Below are 14,660 nucleotides of genomic sequence, written 5' to 3'. Positions count from 1 at the left end.
TGGAACAATTGGATAGCCATAGGTAAAAAGAGGAACCTTGACCCTTAAATAATACACATAGTATTTAAAAATTAACTCAGAAAGATTCATAGACTTAAATGTAAGAGCTTAAAACTATGAAAACTCTTAGAAGAAAACATAGAAAATTTTTAATGACCTTGGATTTGTTACAGATTTTCTTAAATACAACACAAAAACATGATTAATAAAAGGGAAAAAATTAATGTATTAGTCTTTATCAAAGTTAAAAACTTCTTCAAAAAATACTTATAAAAATGAAAAGACAAACCATGGACAGGGAGAAAATGTTTGCAAAACATGTACCTGACAAAGGACTTGTTTCTAGAATACGTAAAGACTTCTTACAACTTAATAAATAGAAAGACAAATAGTTTGATTTTAAAAATGGGCAAAAAATTTGGACACTTGAGAAGGTTAGCAAGTAAGCACCTGCAAAGGTACTCCACATTGTTAGTCATCAGGGAAATGGAAATTAAAAGCACAATGAGATACCACTACATACTTGTTAATGTAATGAAAATTAGAAAATTGGACCGTTCCACCCAAGTGCTGGTGAGACCATGGAGGTGCTGGACTCGGGCACTGCTGGGCGGACCCCCGTGGAAATTATGTTGACAGTCTCCTACAAAGTCAAGTTTATGCCCACCCTGTGACCAGCCATTCCACTCCTAGGCATTTCCCCACAAAGACTTACACACAGATATTCATGACAGCTTTATTTGTAAGGGCTGAAAGTCACCAGATTACACGTGTAAAACGAGGTTCAGTGTATGAGGGCACCAGGAAGAGTGCAGACAGTGACGTGGGGCATGTGGTCAGCATAGCCCTGGACTTGAACTCCGTAGGTCTAATGACAGAAAAGCCATAAACTCTTAGGGGAAAAAGCCAATTATTTCCCTTCACTTAGGCTCTGCTCGCTTGTTTTCTTTCCAGGAAGAGGAGATAACAAAGGAGGAGATTGACATCCTCAGCGATGCCTGCTCAAAGCTGAAGGAGCAGAAAAAGTCGCTTACCAAGGAGAAGGAGGAGCTAGAGCTGCTGAAGGAGGACGTCCAGGACTACAGTGAGGTGAGCGGGGCCCGGGGCCGCCTGGCACCTTCCCTGTGCCCCACACGCTGTCCCACGGGCCGGCTCTTCAGCTGCTCTGCGGAGTGGGCGCTTCAGGGCATGGCGTTCTGGGTGGGTGAGACTTGTTCCTAGGACTGAGATTGTAAAAGGTAAACAGCTTTATCAACCCCTAAAGTGTTAAGTAATACTGCCATCAAATACTGGACAAGCTGGCCAAAGGGTATTTGGAGAGAAAACCAAATTATAAATAAATGTATTCAATAACTTTTCCACAGCCATTCTGGCTGGGCCACCCTTCTCCTAGAATGTGGCCCTGCACCCTTGCAGGTGACCAGCGTGCATCTTTACTTTCTAAACACATGAAGGTATCACATGAATCGTTGTTTGCTCACTTGATAAATGAAATCTTATTCATGATTGCCCCCAAAAAACTTCTTTATTTTCTGATGTGGTGGGCTTTTTCTCTATCTTTTTTTAAATATTACTAATCTGATTTTTAAAAAACTATACCTTCATAGCTCTATTGGAAGAGATGACTAATTTTGAGATTGGTAAAAATAATTTGCCCTTTTCTGAACTTTCTCATGGTAGCCCTCTTGCTGTGTGGGTTCCCACCGAAAGCGAGGTGTTTGTCACCAGCTTGCCTGTTTCCTCAGCCTCTCCCCCGATCCACTCTTCCCTGTGATGTTTGCTCCTGAGAAAAATCTGACTTGGAATTTGAAAAGACACTTAAAATTCCTTGAATCTTTAACTCATTTATTTATTCTTTAATGAGTGTAAAGAAATTGAGATTCAGAATAGATGCTATTTCATTTGCTACAAAAGCAGTGTTTGAGTATACAGAAATAAGAATTTTATATGACAGCTAGAAGTAAAATTGTATAACTTTCTATGGTTAGAATTAACGGGAATAAATACTTTTACAAGTTAGATTTAATTATAAGATTCCCCTTTTTTCTGGTTTTTTTTTTTTTTTTTTTTTTTTTGAGACAGAGTCTCACTCTGTTGCCCGGGCTAGAGTGAGTGCCGTGACATCAGTCTAGCTCACAGCAACCTCAAACTCCTGGGCTTAAGCGATCCTACTGCCTCAGCCTCCCCAGTAGCTGGGACTACAGGCATGCGCCACCATGCCCGGCTAATTATTTTTGTATATATATATTTTAGTTGTCCATATAATTTCTTTCTATTTTTAGTAGAGACGGGGTCTCACTCTTGCTCAGGCTGGTCTCGAACTCCTGACCTCGAGTGATCCACCCGCCTCGGCCTCCCAGAGTGCTAGGTTTACAGGCGTGAGCCACCGCGCCTGGCCAAGATTCCCCTTTTTTAAAAGGCAAACTTTTTATAACTAAAAATAATTTCATTAGGACTTGGAAGAGATCAAGAAGGAGCTTTCAAAGACTGGCGAAGAAAAATACGTAGAAGAATCTAAAGCCAGCAAGAGGCTGACAAAGCGGGTGCAGCAGATGATCGGGCAGATCGATGGCTTGATCTCGCAGCTGGAGAGAGACCAGCAGGCCGGCAAGCTGGGCCCAGCTGAGGGCACACCTGTGGGGTGAGTGGGCTGCTGAGTGTGGCACTGGTCACTTGGCCCACAGGCGCTTTGCTGGGATCTGAGTGGCTGAAGGGCACATCTTGGCCTCTTGGCCTTGCTGTCCCTCCACCTGTGACCCACGGCTCCAGCCAGAGGCCCCGGGCAGGTGTCCCTGCCCCTGCGTCCTTCCCTCACACCTCCTCCATCTCCATCCACCTCTGCCTGTGGCGCCCACTCTGCCCTGCCCTCCTCCCCTCCCACGGCTCTCCCCTCCCACGGCTCTCCCCTCCGGCTCCAGCCTCTGCCCTCTTCCTGAACCTCCTGCACTCAACAATGACACCCACATGTGTAGTCTCTCTGCCCCAGCTGTGGCTTCAGGAAGTTGCTGTCACCTGAATGCCTGCTGGGCAAGTGAAATGGCTGCCATGGTGACAACTGATGCCCTGAACTCCATGGGCCACACTGTGCCCCTACTTCCCCGACACCAAGTGCCCACGCAGAGCTTTGCTCATACCCTGGGTCCCTGCTCTTGGAGGCCCTTGTCCACCCCCAACAAGGGTGTGTCCCCTCTTGAACTGACTTCAGGGTTGGCCCACCTGCCTGGGGCACTGCCTCCCTGCACCTGTCAGAAGGCAGCATAGCCACCTTGACCACAGTGAGAGAGTGTTCCAAGTGGCCACAGGCCCAAGGGCCACTGCGCAGCAACAGCAACCATGGCCATCATAACCATGGAGCCCTCACCGTGCTGTGGCCTGGGGAAGGGCCTTATTGGGGACAGACATGCACACAGGAGACCCTGGGCCCAGGGTGTTTGTGTGTGGCGCAATGGGCTGCCCACCCCCAAGGAAGGGGCATAGAAGCTTTTGGTGGTTTGTGGGATGGCGCCATAGCCTGGTTCATGTGCGGCTGCCAGGTGTACAGGAAGGCCCGTGGGGCAGGACACCTGTCTGGTAGCCTCATACAGGCTGTGCTCCCCAGGGAGAATGTCATCAGCGTCACTGAGCTCATCAGCGCCATGAAGCAGATCAAGCACATTCCAGAAAACAAGCTGCTCAGCTTGGCCTCAGCACTGGACGAAAACAAGGATGGCAAGATCAACATCGACGACCTCGTCAAGGTGGGGCTGGGCAGGGAGCGGGGCGAGTGGGCCGGCCCCGCACCCTCCTGCTCTGGGCCTGGCAGGGTCAGGGAGGGGCTGCTCATGGCCATGCCCTGAGCCACAGGAGCATCCACCCCCGTAGAGCCTGCTGCCTCTGTCAAGGGGTTGGGCCAGGATCCACGACTGTTCCTTGAGGCCTTTGTTCTCATTTGAAACACTGGAAGTGAGAAATTGTTAAAGTTACAAACTTGTGGTTGGTGAGACAACAAAATGAGTCTTGCCCCAGCTCACTCCCACTGGAGCACTCTGTGCACGCGCCTGCGGGACCCCACACCCCGGCCTCACCCTCCCACCCTGGCGACCCGTGTGTTGTGGCCCGCAGCCTACTCCCACTCTCAGCACACGGCATCGCACGGTGTGGTGGGAGTGTCACTCTGGAGCAGGCCACCACTTTGTGAATGGGCGCTTAATCATTTACATTTCTTTTTTTTTGGTTTGTTTGTCTTTTGTTTTTAGATGGAGTCTCACTCTGTCACCTAGGCTAGAGTGCTGTGGCATCAGCCTAGCTCACAGCAACCTCAAACTCCTAAGCTCAAGCGATCCTCCTGCCTCAGCCTCCCGAGTAGCTGGGACTACAGGCACACGCCACAGCACCCAGATAATTTTTCTATTTTCAGTAGAGACGGGGGTGTCATTCTTACTGAGGGTGATCTCGAACTCCTGACCTCAAGTGATCATCTCATCATTTATATTTCTGAGAAGAAACTGCCTTCATGGCTCCCAGCATATTGGCAAGTTAGTGGTTTTCCAGACGTTTATCAAAAATATTGGCTAATTTCAGTTTAAAAGCAAGGCACCCATGTGAGGTAGCTCACGCCTGTTAATCCCAGCACTCTGGGAGGCCAAGGCAGGAAAATCGCTTGAGCTCAGGAGTTTGACACCAGCCTGAGCAAAAGCAAGGACCCTGTCTCTACTAAAAATAGAAAAAGTAGCCAGGTGTGGTGGCACTCGCCCATAGTCCCCAGCTACTCAGGAGGCTGAGGTAGGAGGATCACTTGAGCCCAGGAGTTTGAGGTTGCAGTGAGCTATGATGATGCCACTGAACTCCAGCCTGGGCAACAGAGTAAGACTCTGTCTCACAAAATAAATAAATAAAAGCAAATCGCCATCAGACACACATGCTGAGCATCCACCTCCCTCCCGTCTGTGATCTGGGCAGCAGAGGGGATGGGGGCCCTTCATGTCACTGCTCTGTGCCCTGGGAACCATGGTCTAGGCAGGCCCCAGCCCTCTGCAGTATATCCAGGCCATGCTGGCTTAGCAGGGACCTGCCCTGGCAGCCTTGCTGTGCTGCTGTGGCACCTGCCATGGCACCCCTGCCCTGCAGTCCTAGGCCCTGTGGGAAGCTCCCCTGGGCTCCCACTCTCTGAGCACAAACCCGGCCCCACTCATCCCCACCCCGCCGAGGCTTATAACCAGGCCTGAGGCCTTAGAGCCCGTTGGCACCCAAGGGGGTGAGGACCTGGGCAGCTGGAGGACTCCAGGGACCCCTCGTGGCAGCCCAGGTGGCTGAGGAGGGGCCACGTTCCTGCCTCCCCTGCACTGCAGCCGAGTCACTCCCTTTCATATCCGTGTACGCAGGTAATCGATCTGGTGGACAAAGAAGACATTCATGTGTCCACCAGCCAGGTGGCCGAGATCGTGGCGACACTGGAGAAGGAGGAGAAGGTGGAGGAGAAGGAGAAGGCCAAGGAAAAGGCTGAGAAGGAGGCTGCGGAGGTGAAGAACTAACCGCCCGCCCTGGCGCCTGCCGTCTGCTGCACAGGCGCTGTGGTGATGCCGTGGTAGTGATCGCTTGGAGCTGATTCTTCTTAGTGGTAAATCTAATATTTTGGCTGGAATAAATCAGAAACTTCCACAATCAAGTAATTTTTTAATTTTCATCATTCCATGAAGATTCTATCAGTCTGGAACCCTGGAGCCCATCCAGGGAGTTGTGTCTGGACACTGTGGTGAGTGCAGCCCCACCGGCCCCTGCGTGTGCCCTCGCCATCTCTGTGCCGCCCTGTCCTCAGGAGAGTGAGGACCACGTGGACGCTGGTGGCCGTGTGAAGCCAGGCAGACATGCCTGCCCGCCCTCAGGGGCATCCAGACAGGATTAGATTAACACAAGCACAGCCTCGGCCTGAACAAGATGCTTTGATCAGTCTGTGGACTCCGATTCCTAAATGTCAGTATAAAATAGGTCTGTCTCTTCGTACACGCTTGCAAAGTCAGATCTGTATAACTGTTGCGACGGGAGTATCTGTCTTCTCCCAGTGGCCTCTCGAAAATAACATCTCCCGACAGGAATGCCAGTGATTCTTGCGTGGACTTCCCATTATGTGCTTATGGAGCTCTTTCTTGATTTGCCATTTATTTTTACCTAATTCTTCAATCAGTTGATTAGTACGGAATTTGCACACAGGGCAATCTGCCTGACTTATGAGGAATTTCTAACCTAAATTTTGCTAGCTATGAGAGATACTAATGAAGCCTTTGACATCGAAGCATTTCACTTTTGGGTAACTCCTTGGCTGTGGGGATGGGTCGCTAGCGTTCACTGCAGGGGCGCTGGGGCCGATCCTCTGTGTATCTGGAAACGGTCCCAGCCTGGGCTTGGGGCTCCACAGCCAACGGACCCCCAGCAGCCCAACCCTGGCATAGCAGGACCCCTTGGGGCTCTTGGTGGCTCCTCATGTGGAATTTAAAGCCAGCACCCATGGCTGTGCTCACCTGTCGGTCCAAGACACCGATTCCTTTAACATGTTGTAGGCCCAGGTCCCTCGGCTGGTTTAGAACAAACAGTAGTGGCCGTGCTCTGGACACCGAGGAATGAAGATGTGTGGTGCAGAGAGTATCTCAAGGGGCTTTCAGAACAGCGACACCCCCGTGCTTAGGGCTTGCCCAGTGCCCCTTGGGTGGAGCTGGGTGGCCCCCACGGGCTCGGTGTCCAGAGCTCTTTGCCAAGTGGCCAGCAGCCTCTCAACACTTAGCAGCCCTGTTGGGGATGGCCGGGTACAGCGTCCTATGGCCTCGCCACCACCTCCCTGCCCTGCTGCGAAGTCACACTCTTCCTGCTAAGGCCAGGCTGGGTGCTGGCAGGAATGTCCTCTCGGGGACTGCAGACGGGAATTCAGAAGACATAGGAATAACGCGCAGAGTGGCCGTGTCCGCCAGGGACAGCAGCAGCTCTCAGAGGATGATATTTCTCAGTTACTTGAAACTTTTTTTGTTCAGCCATTAAAGAAGAAACTTGACAATTAGGGGTAAGATTATATGTCCTCAAATGTAAACCTCTGTAAAGTAGTAGTTGGGTTCTAAAGGTTTTTTATTTCAATTATTTGAGAAGTATGTTTTAGATGCTTAATATTTATGAATTCTCTTACCCTATGTGAGTCGCCTGGTTTTCAGTTGTCAAAGTGTACTTACTTTTGAGAACAGCTTTGTGGTTGCCAAAGGCATCCCCCAGAAGATGGATGTCTGTCCTGTGAGCAGCACTCGGGGGCAGTCAGCTGTGCCCAACTCCTGTCCTCACCCGCACTGCCTGGCCAGGCGCAGTCCACGACTCGACCATCGGCTGTCGCTACAGCACAGTGGCTGCCGTGGGCAGGCAATCCCACCATCCCCCTGCCCTGGACTCTGCTGCCCTCCGTGGGGGCTCTGCAGGCTTGTGGGCAGGTCTTTGTCCGTTCTAGTAACCTTAGGTGTGGCCCGAGATGGGCTTTCCCCTCAGCATTTGTGTTTCTGTTTCTCCTTTCGCTCCTCCTGCACACCCACTTCCTAGGTGGGGTTCAGGAAACTGGCGCGTGGCTTCCAGAGTCACTTTGGAATATCCCAATCTAGACTTTTTAAAAATGAAGGGCACTGTGTAATTTGGCGGTGGTGGTTCTCATGGCAGGCCCGGGATCCGCAGGGCAGCACCACCTGGGAACTTGGTCGGGGGCGAGTTCTGTCTTCACACGTCCCCATCCTGCGGAGCCCCATCCTGGGCTGTGTGTAAACATCTTTTGTAGAAATAGTATTTTTATTAAAACATCAAACCCATGATCCTGTAATAGCTCAGAGTAATATTTTTGAACCATTTAACTCATAAGAAGCCCAAGTGGAAACTGTCAAGAGCTGTCTCAGTGTCTGCTGTCCTGACTGGATGTTGGCAAGCTCCTGTTGGGGTGTGCTGCCCTGAGGCCAGGTTCCAGAAGGAGCCCCACCTTCTGTGGGGGCCCCTCCAGTGCGGGCCCATCTCCCCTGGGCTCAGGACCTGGTTCTTGGCCTCCTGCCCTGTGTGACGGTCTGCGGTCCTGTGGCAGCTGGGAGGAGCGTGGGGGGTCCTCGCCACAGCAGATGCACCACTGTGCCAGGCTGACCCTGGCCCATGGCAGTGACATGCCATGTGGTCATGTGTTTTCTAGACACACCATTTGATACAAGGAAACGATTTAATAAAGCACTGTCTTGACAACTTGTCTGCCACACAGTGGTTTGTTTGGTGCCTCCTGACATTGTCTTCCTGGGTGGGTGGTGGCTGGGACCCTGCCAAGGTACCATCCAGGGAGGCCCACTCTTCTGAAAGACTCCTTAGGGACCTGGGGGTCCCAGCACTGCCCAAGGGGTCCAGTGAGAGGCCGGGGCTCTTCCTACACCACAGCCTGCTCCCCAGGCCCCATCTCAGGATTCCTCCCTGGGTGTGGGAGGGTGGGTGGAGGGTCCTGGCAGCAGGACAGAGGCATGGCGTCTCATCTGCCAACCCTCCCCATCACTCAGCCTCTCAGGCACTCGCCCTGCGCTGGCACCAGGCTCCCTGGGTTGCTTCATGCACTTCTGTGGTGCTGTTGGCTGGGGACACGGCCTCGTGAGCCTGAGGGCAGCGAGGGGCCTGAATTGGCCACAGCAGGCGCCGCGATTGAGCTGACCAAGTTCACAGGCCTGGGCTAGAGCCTGGTTCTCCCAGCATCCAGAAGGCCACCTGAAGGCACTCCAGCTCAAGAAAGGCCGATCCCAGGGCCAGGGCAGGAAGTGCTTGGTAGGGACAACAGTCCAGAGGACGAGTTTACTGTGAGTGGCGAGTGGAGTCCTGCGCCTGTGGCAACTCTCCAGGAGAAGAAAACTTAGGTGCCTGCTGGTGGCGCATACGTAATACAGAGAATTTGATTCCTCTGCCTTTTGGGGAAGCTCTTTCCGGGAGTATTCAAGCGGATGGCCTCAGGGAAACGCTGAGAGCCACTTACAGTCCCTGGGAAGTGGCTGGCCCTGCAGTCATGCCCAGCCCACCAGGAGCAAGTCAGACAACCCGCAGGGGCCACTAGCGTGTCTGGGAGGCAGGGTCAGCGCAGGACACGTCCCTCTCAAAGAGACGTCTGCAGAGGAGACAAGACCCGACCTCCAGAGGGGATCCTGACTTAACCAGCTGCCCACGCCGTGGTGGGGCTGACTGGGGAGGCTCCACCGTGGTAACAACAGGGGACCCCTCCTGTGTTCATGTTCTTACCGGGCAGGGGCTGATGACCCAGAAGCCCCTAGTTGGGCAGTTCCAAGGACCGAGCTTCCCATTCCCGGCCCTGCTGGCCAGCTCCCCGCCAGGGTCCCCCTGGGCTGGAGACGGACCTGGGGGTTGCGGCAGGGATGCGGTAGGCCCAGCCTGAGCTCCAAGCCCAGCGGGACACAGGACCAGCCTGACCCTCGGCCTTGCTTTAACTCTTCCAGGTCTCCCCGCCCTGGGCACTGTCACCAGGTGTCCCGTGACCAGGCCAGCCTCTAAGTCTCTAGCACAGGGTCTCTGAGCCAGCTGGGGGGGTTGGAGGGAAAGGCTGGGGGGTGTGGCACCCTTTGTCAGGTCACGTGCACCCCCACCAGGAGGGCGGCTGCCCCCACAAGCACTTCCCTGAATGAGGTTAGACCCTAGTAGCCTACCCAGAACACAGGCCAGAAACACCCCTTACCTGGAAGGCGAGTTCCAACATGCAACAGGGGCAGCGAGGTTCTTAGAGGCCAGAGTACATGTCACAGCCCAGCGGCTGGAACCCTGCTCCCAGGTCAGAGGTGATACATGAGGCGGGCCTGCTCCTGACTCCTACAGGGTGCCTTCCCAGACTCACTCCCACCCTGCTCCACTGTGACCTTGGGAGGAGGTGTGGGCCCTTCCTCAGCGCCCCAGCCAACACAGCAGCATCTGCCCAAAGGCGCAGGTGTTACTGGCGTGCAGGGGTCACCGGTGGAGCCCAGAGGTGGGGAAGCGGGTGGCTAGGCCTGGGCAAGGGGAGCCTGCCGGAGCATGGCCACCATCACCTATGTGGATGGTGCGCCCCCAAGGTCACTGTGTTTACAGGCAGCTCCAAGCAGGGACACCTAGAAAGCTCCCTTCCCCAGATGATCAGGCAGGTAGGTGCTGGGGGTGCTGAGGAGAGGCCTCAGACCTACACAAGTGCTTGGACATGACCCCACACCCCTCAGGGCCCCCACGAGCTAGGGGCAGCCAGGAAGCTGGCACACCCAGAGCGTGTACTGGCTCCCACCAGGGACTCCCGCAGACACCAAACTCTGCATCCCTGCCCCGGGGCCCCTGAGCCGGCCCAACTGCTCGAAGCCCTCCCTCCCCTTGGCAGCAAATGACCCAACAAGGAGCTGCCCAGGATCCCAAACAGAAGGCAAGGAGGCATGGGCAGGGGTGGGAACCGGTCTTCTCGCTTTATTGTTTGCAAAGTACGTCTGCCGGGTTAACAAACCACATCTGCTGGTTTGGGCCCACACATTGGCCACCAAACGCTAGGCCGTGAGGAAAGACCACCCTGAGCCACCGCCCAGCGGACGAGCAAGGGACAGCCACCCAGACTCAGGCCATTAACAGCACAAAAAGTAACAAAACTGAATTCACGGCTTCTCTGCCAAGCTTCGAAAGGTAGCAGACCAGGCTATAAAAATCTAGAAGCATTGCGTAAGAAGTGTTAAGTCTACAGCAAATGCATCTTGTAAAAACTCAATAAATTATATATATAGATATATATAAACTTGTAACATCTAATAACATCTGAACCTGCACGCAGGGCGGGCCCTTCCCTGGAAGCCGCCTCCCTGCCTGGAACACACAGCAATTAGAAGAATTCGTATGAAAATACCAGCTTGTTTTGAAGTCCAAAAAAATAAATCTCCTAAAGAAAAATCCTACAGAAATCTAATTCCCCTGCAAAAGAAGGCCAAAGGAAATAAACTATCCTCACTGGAATCATCTCCAACTAGTAGCGGCCTTCCAGGCTCCGAGGGGGCCGGCTCCAGCTGGGGTGCGGGCTGGACGTACATTCTCGGCAACCCCTCACAACGCAGCACAAACCTGCTCAGCTGTTAATAACTTAAAACTTAAACTCTGCCATGTGGCTGGCTAAACGCTATGAGCGTGGGTGGGGGGGCAAGGGAGCTGGGGGTCGATAAATAGCTTTACAAATATACAGGTCCAGGTACAATTTTTAAAACAAAACTGTGGTGCCAGAAAAGCCCCTGTGCCCCTGCCTGTTTGTGTTTGTGTCAACAGCGAGTCCCCTGGGGGACTCCCCACCAGGGCGACGCCCACCTCCTGCACCCGAGGTCCCAGGCCTCAGTGTGCAGCCCCTTCTTCCACATAGATATTTTTATATATAGGTATGTATATATATCATATACACAGCATCTATTTATATAAATGTACACTTGTTTCTGGAATAAACCTTGCAGATCGAGGTTAAAGGCTCCCACCTTCAGGTACCCGTAATTTCAGTCGGAGGGGCAGGGGGAAGCGGGGAGCCTGGGGGAGGTGCTGTGCACTGACGCTTGTCCCCAGCTTGTCCCCAGCAGGTGCCGCTCAGGCAGGAGGTCATGGGCGGGGGCGAGGAGGGCTTTTCTGCAGGCTCAGCTCTGGGCACTGGAGGGCCCGAGGCCCCGAATGCTGGAGCCTGGCCCCGGATGCTCCCAGTAGGGCAGGTGGGGGCCGGAGCCCGTGGCAGTCTGGCTCAGTGCCTGCCCCTGGGGGTCCCACGGGACAGGCCACCTTACATTCTACATTTTGTCCCCCCAAAACAAAGGCCCCTCGGTGCTGCAGCACTGGTCAGGAAGCAGCATGGGCACCCAGGGGACCGCTGAATCTTCGGCCGAGACACACACACACACACACACACGTACACACACAGGTATGAAGCACTGTCTGTCTATACCGGGTCTCTGGCCTGGGGCGACCACACGCCAACAGCACAGGGTGGGCTGGGGTCCCCTCTCACATTGTTGGGGGCTCAGCCTGCAGGCTGCCGGCTTTCATGTCCTCTGGCCCCCGCTGCTGGACGGGGCCGGGGGCAGCAGATCATGGGCAAACACGGAGTCGTCCCCAGAGGAGCTGGAGCTGGGGGTGTCCTGGCCGCCCGGAGAGTACTGCTCAAAGGGCACTGACAGGTCCAGGTACTCCTGCCGGCAGGGGGTGGGCGGTCAGCAGCGCGCACCAAGGCCCCACTTCCCGCTCCCAGCTGTGCCCAGAGGGCCCGCCCCCCTACTCAGGACTCCGGGCGGCAGAATGGCCTGTGAGGACAGCCTCGGGCAGCACTCACGTCGGTGGATGTCACGGTGAGGATACGGTCCAGGTCCTCCACCAGCTGCTTGAAGGTGGGCCTCTGGGAGGGCGCAGCGTGCCAGCACTCCCGCATGATCATGTACCTGCGGAGAGGGCGCTCAGGCGCAGCTCCTGCCCGCCCACCCCTCCCAGGCTGCCGCCAGCTTCCTGCCTGACTCCGGAGCAGCCTCTGGGGCTGCCAGCCCCCCACCCCACCCTGGGCCCACGGGCCCTGCACCCTCTTGCACTCAGGGGAGGGGCTGGGGCGCTGCTCACAGGTCGTGTGTGCAGTTGGCCGGCTTGTCCATTCGGTGGCCCTCCTTCAGCAGTTTAAAGAGCTCCTCCACGGGGATGCCAGGGTATGGAGAGCCCCCCAGTGTGAAGATCTCCCAGAGCAGGACCCCGAAGGACCAGCTGCAGGGGCAGGCGAGATCAGGCTGCTCTGTGACCCCCACACCCAGAACAGGTGCCTAGGCAGGTACCAAGGGGCCCCCAGGGTGAAGGCCAGGGCGGGAGAAACAGCCCACCCTCTAGGAGCCCCAGGCCCAGGGCTGTGGGGGCTGCAGTTGGGCTCCTGGCTCTGCCCCCAGAGCTCCCACCCCCGACAAGGGCAGAGACGGCAGGGCACACATACACGTCACTCTGGTGGGTGTAGACTCGGTCAAACAGGGCCTCAGGCGCCATCCACTTCACCGGCAGCCGGCCCTGGTGGGGAGGGAAAGGGAGGGGACGTTGGCTGCCAGGAGCCCTGTGGCTCGGGCCCCCCAACCCCGGGGCTGGGCTCACGTTGGTGGTCTTCTTGTAGTAGTCGAGGTTGTGTACATCTCGGGCCAGGCCAAAGTCTGCGATCTTCATCACATTGTCCTCAGTCACGAGCACATTGCGGGCAGCCAGGTCCCTATGGATGCACTGGGGTGGGGGGTCCAGGGCTGAAGCTGCCACCCCCGCCTCACCATCCTCACCCCATGGGGGGCCTGCCCGCACCCACCCCACAGCCCGCAAGCTGTCACCTCGGCCTGTACCTCCCACCCTGCTCACCTTCTGGGAGGCCAGGTACTCCATGCCCCGGGCCACCTGGTAGGCACAGGACACCAGGTCCTTGAAGGTGAGCTGCTCCTCAGGCAGCTTGCAGGTGTCGAAGGAGTAGTCCATGCCCGGGGGCCGCCGTGCCCGTAGGTACTCACGCAGGTTGCCCTTGGCAGCGTACTCTACCAGCACGTACAGGGGCCCTGTGGGTACAGGATTCTCAGAGGGGGCCCCAGGGCCTGGGAGGGACACCCACCCAACCCGCTGCGTACCACCCTGCGTGCAGGCGCCCAGCAGGTTGATGATGTTCTTGTGTGTGCCGATCATTTTCATCATCTCCATCTCTGACACCAGGTCGGACAGGTCCTTGTCGGTGGCGTTGTCTGTGCAAGGAAGGGCCATTAGGCAGTGCACCTCCCCCAGCCCTGCCCAGGTGCCCCTTGCTACGTGGCTCCTCACCTTTCAGCATCTTCACAGCCACAGTGACAGGCTTGGCAGCCCGGTCCTTGTCAATGCCAATGGCCTCCGCCATGACCACCTGGCCGAAGCAGCCCTCCCCGAGAGGCTTGCCCAGGGTCAGCCTGCAGCAGCAGAGGCATGAGTGCATGAGCCTGCCTGCTTGCAGCCCCACCCTGGTGCCCCTGCCCAGCCTCCGAGGCCTAGTGCCACCACCTCCAGGCAGCCCTCCACATGTACTCCCCACCCCTGCCCATGAAGATGAAGGGAGTCACCCTTGGGCCTCGCCCTGTGCTGTGCCCTCCAACAGGGCACCTTGAGAGGGGTGGGTCCCTAACATGTACCCCCCTTGAAGCATCCCTCAAGGCCCCAGCCTGAACCCACGGTCAATCCCCAATGGCCCTGAATCCTACCCAACTCCAATTGGAATCCAGCCAGGCCCCTGCCAAGTGGCCACCCCACCCCACCACAGAACCCCCACCAGCCCCCGTGTAGCACCGTCACCACCACTGACCGGGCCCGGGGCAGCTCCCACTTGGGGTCAGCCGGCAGCTCAAGCTCAGAGACGTCAGCCAACGTGGGGCCCTCTCCTGAAGACAGCCGAGCGATGCGGACCAGCGGCGTGTTGGAGTTCATGGACGAGTTGGACTCCAAGGACACCTGCTTGGGTCGGCAGGGGCAGGTTGGCGCCGTACTCGGGAGCTGGGGGAGGGTAGAGTGGAGCAGCCTCGGGGCACAAGGCCACAGCTCCTGGACAGGGCACTGGGCTGGAAAGCGGGTACTCTGACTTCTGCTAGTATTAAGTGAAGATTTTTTTAAAATGTTTTGTAACTCAAGGTAACCCGGGCTTCATGTGG

General features: G+C 55.6%; 2 protein-coding genes across 4 annotated transcripts in view; one reads left to right on the top strand and one right to left on the bottom strand.

Annotated features, from left to right (window-relative positions):
* The window catches only part of LETM1 (leucine zipper and EF-hand containing transmembrane protein 1), a 44,991-nt gene extending 37,557 nt beyond the window's left edge, over nt 1–7,434 (top strand). Inside the window, exons 11-14 of the mRNA XM_069496183.1 lie at nt 955–1,089; nt 2,454–2,641; nt 3,599–3,737; nt 5,361–7,434. Coding sequence (XP_069352284.1) covers nt 955–1,089; nt 2,454–2,641; nt 3,599–3,737; nt 5,361–5,510 — 612 coding nt within the window. The 3' untranslated portion in view covers nt 5,511–7,434. The remainder of the gene's footprint in view (nt 1–954; nt 1,090–2,453; nt 2,642–3,598; nt 3,738–5,360) is intronic.
* The window catches only part of FGFR3 (fibroblast growth factor receptor 3), a 366,177-nt gene that overhangs the window by 340,651 nt on the left and 10,866 nt on the right, over nt 1–14,660 (bottom strand). The window contains exons 10-18 of one of the 3 annotated variants that reach the window (XR_011236403.1): nt 14,318–14,466; nt 13,807–13,928; nt 13,620–13,730; nt 13,360–13,550; nt 13,108–13,230; nt 12,956–13,026; nt 12,598–12,735; nt 12,320–12,425; nt 11,908–12,179 (exon numbers count right to left, since the gene is read on the bottom strand). Coding sequence is in view for 2 of the 3 variants with exons in the window: in XM_069496181.1 (XP_069352282.1) it covers nt 12,033–12,179; nt 12,320–12,425; nt 12,598–12,735; nt 12,956–13,026; nt 13,108–13,230; nt 13,360–13,550; nt 13,620–13,730; nt 13,807–13,928; nt 14,318–14,466 (1,158 nt within the window). In the remaining variant the exon portion in view is untranslated. Of the gene's footprint in view, nt 1–10,429; nt 12,180–12,319; nt 12,426–12,597; nt 12,736–12,955; nt 13,027–13,107; nt 13,231–13,359; nt 13,551–13,619; nt 13,731–13,806; nt 13,929–14,317; nt 14,467–14,660 lie in introns of those variants that run through there. The other 2 variants (XM_069496181.1, XM_069496182.1) reach the window with 2 other exon arrangements.

The sequence above is a fragment of the Eulemur rufifrons genome, chromosome 20 (assembly GCF_041146395.1).
Source record: "Eulemur rufifrons isolate Redbay chromosome 20, OSU_ERuf_1, whole genome shotgun sequence".
Classification (NCBI taxonomy): domain Eukaryota; kingdom Metazoa; phylum Chordata; class Mammalia; order Primates; family Lemuridae; genus Eulemur; species Eulemur rufifrons.
The sequence above is the reverse complement of the archived record's forward strand: the minus strand, read 5'-3'. Positions and strand labels throughout refer to the sequence as shown.